The 7,792-nt window shown below is 46.1% G+C and overlaps 1 protein-coding gene across 1 annotated transcript in view; it reads right to left on the minus strand.

Moving 5' to 3' along the window:
• Window positions 1–3,235, minus strand: part of RPGRIP1 (retinitis pigmentosa GTPase regulator interacting protein 1) — a 61,971-nt gene extending 58,736 nt beyond the window's left edge. The window contains 1 exon segment of the mRNA XM_008062397.2: window positions 3,151–3,235. Coding sequence (XP_008060588.1) covers window positions 3,151–3,235 — 85 coding nt within the window.
• Window positions 3,236–7,792: the final 4,557 nt, after the last annotated feature.

Here is a 7,792-nt window from a genome sequence, read left to right on the forward strand (position 1 = left end):
ACTGCACTCCAGTCTGGGCGACAGAGTGAGACTCCAACTCAAAAAAAAAAAAGAAATGCACTAATTAGCCAGGCATGCTGGCTAACACCTGTAATCCTAGCACTTTGGGAGGCAGAGGCTAGAGGATTGCCCAGGGGTTCAGGACCAACCTGGACAACTTGGTGAGACCCTTGTCTCTACAGTAAATAAAAAAATTAGGCAGACTTGGTGGTGAAAGGATTGCCTGATCCCAGCAGGTCAAGGCTGTGGTAGCCTTGAGTGTGGCCACTGCATTCTAGCATGGGGATAGAGTGAGACTCCAACTCAAAACAAGTAATTAGTTAGTAATGGCCGGGCTCAGTGGCTCAGTCTGTAATCCCACGCCTTTGGGAGGCTGAGGTGAGTGGATTGCCTGAGCCCGTGGGTTTGAAACCCGCCTGGGCAACTTGGCGAGACCTCATCTCTACAATAAATCAAGAAATTAGCCGGGCATGGTTGCGCGCGCCTGTAGTTCCAGCTACTTGGAAGGCTGAGGCGGAAGGATCGCCAGAGCCCAGCAGGTGGAGGCTGTGGTGGCCGGGAGCGGCCACTGCACTCCAGTCTGGGCGACAGTGAGACTCCAACTCAAAAAAAAAAAAAAATTAATTAGTAATGAATACATATTTTGTGGTAAAAGATTTTGACATTATATGTATTATGACACAATATGGTATATGACATTAAACTTTAAAATTATGGTAACATAAATTTTCACCTGTAAAATTTAATGTCAATTTCTAATTGCTTCTTGCTTGAATTAATTATTACCATAATGGTCACCAAATAGTGATTTTTCTAGCTACATTTGTTAGTATCCTACTACAAGGTAAAGGTTCTCTTTCACAGAATTTATTCATTAATTCAGCTATTTATTTATATCCGTATGATTTCATGTATTCCTATTTTGCTCAATGGGCTATAATCCATCAAGATAATTATTCACTTTGATGCTCAATTTGCCCCATATTTGGTCATTGTGAGCCCTTCAAGCTGGCTCTGGTGTTTTTATAAGAATATTCCCATGATTTATTTAAAACCTCCATACTTTCTAGCACAATAAGATGTCCAGGCATGAATATTTTCCTGGCTTGTACTTTTCCTGCCACAGCCCTAACTTCCTTCAAGTGCAGAATAATATTTTAACCAAGATCTGGGTACTAGGTGCTCTTATGGCAGCTGGGATGTCATTCTTTCTATGTCTTCTTAGCCTGATACAGTCAGGAAGTATAGGTATGTTTGCATAACTGTGTGTGCGCGCGCGCAAATACACACACACACACACACACACACACACACGCACACACACACACATTCCTATATCTGTTTCTACAAGCTAGAAACCATGGGTTATCCTGATACCTATATTTAAAACCCAAATCATATGGTTATTCCAGCCTTCTCCCTTTCCATATTTGCATCTCCCTTCTCCAACAGGGAGAAGTAGCTCTCATTATCTGTAATGTATTTATTTATTTGCTCAGTCCCTTTGGCTGGAATCAGTCTCCAAACCACATGAGTTACCTCCTTATCCCTGACTCTGTTGAATCATGCTGGCCTGGGCAAGCTAAGAGTTCCCCCTAAGAGTTCCCCCCAGACCCCTAACCAGGTTGTCTACTGAGTCATATCTATCTGCAGTGGTGAAGTACCTTCTCGACCCTGGTGGAATACTTGCCAAGAGTTTATTTCACAACACATTGTGTTCTCTCTTTGTTTGTTTTTTGAGTCCATCTCACTGTCTCCCAGGCTGGAATGCATTGGAGCACTCACGGTCACCACAGCCTTGACCTGCTGGGCTCAGGGGAACCCTCTGCCTCAACCTTCCAAGTAGCTGGAACCACAGGTACGTGCCACAACATCCAGCTAATTTTTTTGATTTATTGTAGAGATGAGGTCACTCCAAGTTGCCCAGACTGGTCTTGAACCCATGGGCTCAGGCAATCCTCTCACCTTGGCCTCCCAAAGTGCTGGGATTATAGATGTGAGCCATTGTGCCTGACCATAATTTTTTTTTTATTTATTGTAGAGACAAGATCTCACCATGTTGTCCAGGTTGGTCTTGAACGCCTGGGTTCAAGCAATCCTCTCATCTCAGCCTCCCAAAGTGCTGGGATTATAGGCCTGGGCCACCATACTCAGCCATCATATTCACTTTTCATTGGTATTTCATTGTATATCAACATATATTCATTTTCTGATCTATGGACTTTGTTTCTATTTTTTACTCTTATGACTAAAACTGCTATGAATATTCTAGTATATGTCTCCTGGTACACATGTGCAAGAATTTCTGCAAAATTTATACCCATAAGTAGAGTTTCATTTTACAAGATAATGCCAACCTTTTTTCCAAAGTGGTTGCACCATGTTTATACTCATGGGCAGTGCATTAAATGCCCTATCCTGGAAAAAAAATGTTTATAGAAATGAATTCAAGTGAAACTGGAATAAACAGTAGCTACGACTGGGATTGAAGGTTAGGAGAGTAAGAACAAAGTTACAAAAATACCTATAGGCATGTGGAAGAAACTCTGGTGGGGTGAGCCCTTTCATCTTAAATTGCGTACCTCTGATTAGTGTGAGGGAGACTGATCACATGGATAGAGGAATGAAACCCACTAGTTTGTTCTTGGCTTTTGATGTAGTGTTGGTATTTAGTTTTATCTCCTAAACACACTGAATAATAGTCTTATTATAAGATTTTAAAGAATAGCCGAGCTTGGTGGCTCAGCCTGTAATCCCGTGACTTGGGAGGCTGAGGTGAGTGGATTGCCTGAGACAGCGGGTTCGAGACCCGCCTGGGCAACTTGGTGAGACCTCATCTCTACAATAAATTAAAAAATTAGCCGGGTGTGGTAGCACGCGCCTATAGTTCCAGCTACTTGGAAGGTTGAGGTGGAAGGATCGCCGGAGCCCAGCAGGCCGAGGCTGCGGTGGCCGGGAGCGGCCACTGCACTCCAGGCTGGGCGACAGAGTGAGACTCCAACTCAAAAAAAAAAAAAGAATAAAAGGTCAAGAAAGTTGAAGAAAAGAGCTGGAAATAAAACAGTCACTGTGAAGGTTAGCAAGATGTCCTGCAATGACTGAAAGCCCTTTTAATTCTAAAAAGTATCCATCCTCTGACATGGGATTTACCTTTTGACGGTTGTAGCACCATAGGTATCAAATCTGTGTCTCTGACTGGCAGATCCCCTGATGTATGGTCCATCAGATGTGACATGACCTCAGTTCCCAAGCTGTAAGCGATCCCAGAGGACACTGAAATAAAGGAAAAGTCCAGTCAATTGCATGCAACTTTAGAATGTCTTCTGAAGGCTATACTTAACTTGTCGCAGAAATTTCTCAGCACTTTCATGATAGTATATAACTCATCATAGTCATATTTATGGTGGTATGGACAACTCTATACTAAAGAACAGGAACAAGCATTCAATAGCAATGGCTTTATTCAAAATGAATGTCAGTTTTATGTTTGTAGAATTAATGCCTATTATTTTGGGTCAATTTTCAAGTCTCTGCTCAGTCTGGAAGTAAATGACCGTCCCTTTTATCTGGAAAGTGGGCCTCCAACTCCCCTCTCCAATCAATTTATAGGGACTGACTCACCAGGAATCAGTTTATACTCTAGGAGCCAGTCCCCTCTGCCATTGCTGATTGGACCAGGGTAGACATGTGACCCAAAGTGCACCAAACAGATTCTCTTTCCCAGAAGGTTGGAAATGGGACTGAGAGTGTTAAAATTAGCCTCTGTGGATGACTAGAACTATTTTGACAACTTAGGAGCTCTAAGATGACTATATTCAGCTCTACGACCTGGATAATCAGGAAATTCTGTCTGTAGAGTCACCTCACATCAGCATCAACACTCTTTTTCCTGGATAATAGTATCCAGACTCCTAACTCTAGGTACTATGTACATATATCCTGATTCCAATATTTGTTTCCAGCCTTGACCTTCAGATTCGTCCAACCTCCTGCTTTTTATACATTTTTCCTTGCATGGCTTCTAGATATCTTAAGATCACCTTTTCCAAACAGGAAATTTGTTTTCTCTTTCCAGCCTGATCTTTTCCCAGTCTTTTCCTATCTCCATAAATGTTTTTATCATCCTACAAGTCCTAGAGCCTTGATTCTTCCTTTTCCCTCATCTGTTAGCACATCCTTAAGCTTCGTCCTTAAAAAAACAAACTATATATATCAGCCTATCTCCACAACGGTAATTTAAACCTCTTATGTCTCTCCTCAACTACAATAATAGTCTCTCACTCTGTTGCCCAGGCTGGAGTGCAGTGGCACAATCACTGCTACCACAGCCTCAACCTGCTGGACTCAGACAATCCTTCCGGCCTCCCAAAGTGTTGGGATTACAGGCGTGAGCCACTGCACCTGGTCTACCATAACATTTTAAAAATGCTGTCCCCAGGCCAGGCTTGGTGGCTCAGCCTGTAATCCTGTGCTTTGGGAGGCTGAGGTGAGTGACTTGCCTGAGCCCGTGGGTTTGAGACCCGCCTGGGCAACTTGGAGAGACCTCATCTCCACAATAAACCAAAAAATTAGCCGGGCGGGGTAGCGTGCGCCGTAATTCCAGCTACTTGGAAGGCTGAGGCAGAAGGATTGCCAGAGCCCAGCAGGTTGAGGCTGCGGTGGCTGGGAGCGGCCACTGCACTCCAGTCTGGGCAACAGAGTGAGACTCCAACTCAAAAAAAAAAAAAAATGCTGTCCTCATTTTCCTCTCCTACCCATCCCACCCTATCAATTCTCCCTGAAACATCCAGAGTGACCTTTAGAAAACAACCCAGCTCATAGCATTTCCTGGCTAAAAGTCTCTAAATGTCTTTTTATTACATTTAGAATAAAATGCACACTATTTTTTTAAGTTGGAGTCTCACTCCATCACCTAGGCTGGAGTGCAGTGGCACGCTCACAATCACTCCAGTGTCGACCTGCCGGGCTCAGGCAATCCTTCTGCCTCAGTCTTCCAAGTAGCCAGATGTACAGGCGTGCGCTACCACTCCCAGCTAATTTTTTGATTTATTGTAGAGATGAGGTCTCACCAAGTTGCCCGGGCTGTTCTTAAACCTGTGGGCTCAATTCTCTCACCTTGGCCTCCCAAAGTGCTGGATTACAGGCTTGAGCCACTGCGCCCAGCCAAATCCACACTTTTTTTTTTTTTTTTTGAGTTGGAGTCTCACTCTGTCGCCCAGACTGGAGTGCAGTGGCCGCTCCCGGCCACCGCAGCCTCGATCTGCTGGGCTCCGGCGATCCTTCCGCCTCAGCCTTCCAAGCAGTTGGAACTACAGGCGCTGCTACCACGCCCGGCTAATTTTTGATTTATTGTAGAGATGAGGTCTCACCAAGTTGCCCGGGCTGTTCTTAAACCTGTGGGCTCAATTCTCTCACCTTGGCCTCCCAAAGTGCTGGATTACAGGCTTGAGCCACTGCGCCCAGCCAAATCCACACTTTTTTTTTTTTTTTTTGAGTTGGAGTCTCACTCTGTCGCCCAGACTGGAGTGCAGTGGCCGCTCCCGGCCACCGCAGCCTCGATCTGCTGGGCTCCGGCGATCCTTCCGCCTCAGCCTTCCAAGCAGTTGGAACTACAGGCGCTGCTACCACGCCCGGCTAATTTTTGATTTATTGTAGAGATGAGGTCTCACCAAGTTGCCCGGGCTGTTCTTAAACCTGTGGGCTCAATTCTCTCACCTTGGCCTCCCAAAGTGCTGGATTACAGGCTTGAGCCACTGCGCCCAGCCAAATCCACACTTTTTTTTTTTTTTTTTGAGTTGGAGTCTCACTCTGTCGCCCAGACTGGAGTGCAGTGGCCGCTCCCGGCCACCGCAGCCTCGATCTGCTGGGCTCCGGCGATCCTTCCGCCTCAGCCTTCCAAGCAGTTGGAACTACAGGCGCTGCTACCACGCCCGGCTAATTTTTGATTTATTGTAGAGATGAGGTCTCACCAAGTTGCCCGGGCTGTTCTTAAACCTGTGGGCTCAATTCTCTCACCTTGGCCTCCCAAAGTGCTGGATTACAGGCTTGAGCCACTGCGCCCAGCCAAATCCACACTTTTTTTTTTTTTTTTTGAGTTGGAGTCTCACTCTGTCGCCCAGACTGGAGTGCAGTGGCCGCTCCCGGCCACCGCAGCCTCGATCTGCTGGGCTCCGGCGATCCTTCCGCCTCAGCCTTCCAAGCAGTTGGAACTACAGGCGCTGCTACCACGCCCGGCTAATTTTTGATTTATTGTAGAGATGAGGTCTCACCAAGTTGCCCGGGCTGTTCTTAAACCTGTGGGCTCAATTCTCTCACCTTGGCCTCCCAAAGTGCTGGATTACAGGCTTGAGCCACTGCGCCCAGCCAAATCCACACTTTTTTTTTTTTTTTTTGAGTTGGAGTCTCACTCTGTCGCCCAGACTGGAGTGCAGTGGCCGCTCCCGGCCACCGCAGCCTCGATCTGCTGGGCTCCGGCGATCCTTCCGCCTCAGCCTTCCAAGCAGTTGGAACTACAGGCGCTGCTACCACGCCCGGCTAATTTTTGATTTATTGTAGAGATGAGGTCTCGCCAAGTTGGCCAGGTGGGTCTCGAACCCGCGGGCTCAGGCAATCCACTCACCTTGGCCTCCCAAAGTGCTGGGATTACAGGCTGAGCCACCGAGCCCGGCCAAATCCACACTTTTTACAGGACCCGTAAAGTCCTACCTATCTGACTCCCTTCCCTCTTCCTACCTTCCAGACCCAGCAGGGGTACCTACCTTCCTCTAGCTTACAATACTCCTTACCACCAGCCTCCTCTCTGTTCAACCAACAAGCTTCTCTTTGCTCTTTTACTTGCTTTTTACTTGGCTTACTCCTTCTTATCCTATCCTTCAGTCTCTTAAGCATTTTTTCATCTACCAAGAGGCCTATCTCTGACTTCAGTAGCTAAACTGAGCACTTCCCCACTTATACTGTCTTATCATCTTGTTTATTTCCCTTGTAACATTTTCCATACTCAAATTACTTTCATTTATTTTCACTAGTTTATTGTCTGTCTCTCCTCACTAAAATATAAGGGCTGGCAGGGCGCAGCGGTTCATGCCTATAATCCCAGCACTTTGGGAGGCTGAGGTGAGAGAATTGGCTGAGCCCGCAGGTTTGAGACTAGCCTGGGCAACTTGGTGAGACCTCATCTCTACAATAAATTTTAAAAAAAAATTAGCCAGGCATGGTGGTGCATGCCTGTAGTTCCAAATAATTGGAAGGCTGAAGTGGAAGGATCACCTGAACCCTGTAGGTTGAGGCTGCTTTGACTATGAGCATGCCACTGCACTCCAGCCTGGGCGACAGTGAGACTCCAACTCAAAAAAAGAATCAAAATTAAAAATAAAATAAGCTGGGCTCGGTGGCTCAGCCTGTAATCCCGCGCCTTGAGAGGCTGAGGTGAGTGAATTGCCTGAGCCCATGGGTTCGAGACTTGCCTGGGCAACTTGGCGAGACCTCATCTCTACAATAAATCAAAAAATTAGCCGGGCATGGTAGCGCGTGCCTGTAGTTCCAGTTACTTGGAAGGCTGAGGCGGCAGGATCACCGGCGCCCAGCAGGTCGAAGCTGTGGTGGCCGGGAGCGGCCACTGCACTCCAGTCTGGGCGACAGAGTGAGACTTCTACTCAAAATAAATAAATAAATTAAATTAAATATAAGGATTTTGAAGGCAGGAAATTGGGCAATAATTTTTTTAAAACCTCAATATATCCCATGCGTGAATAGTTCCTGGAACATAATAGACACCAAGTAAATACATAGTGAA

Source organism: Carlito syrichta, unplaced genomic scaffold, assembly GCF_000164805.1.
Source record: "Carlito syrichta isolate Samal-C Ts95f unplaced genomic scaffold, Tarsius_syrichta-2.0.1 Scaffold305690, whole genome shotgun sequence".
Classification (NCBI taxonomy): domain Eukaryota; kingdom Metazoa; phylum Chordata; class Mammalia; order Primates; family Tarsiidae; genus Carlito; species Carlito syrichta.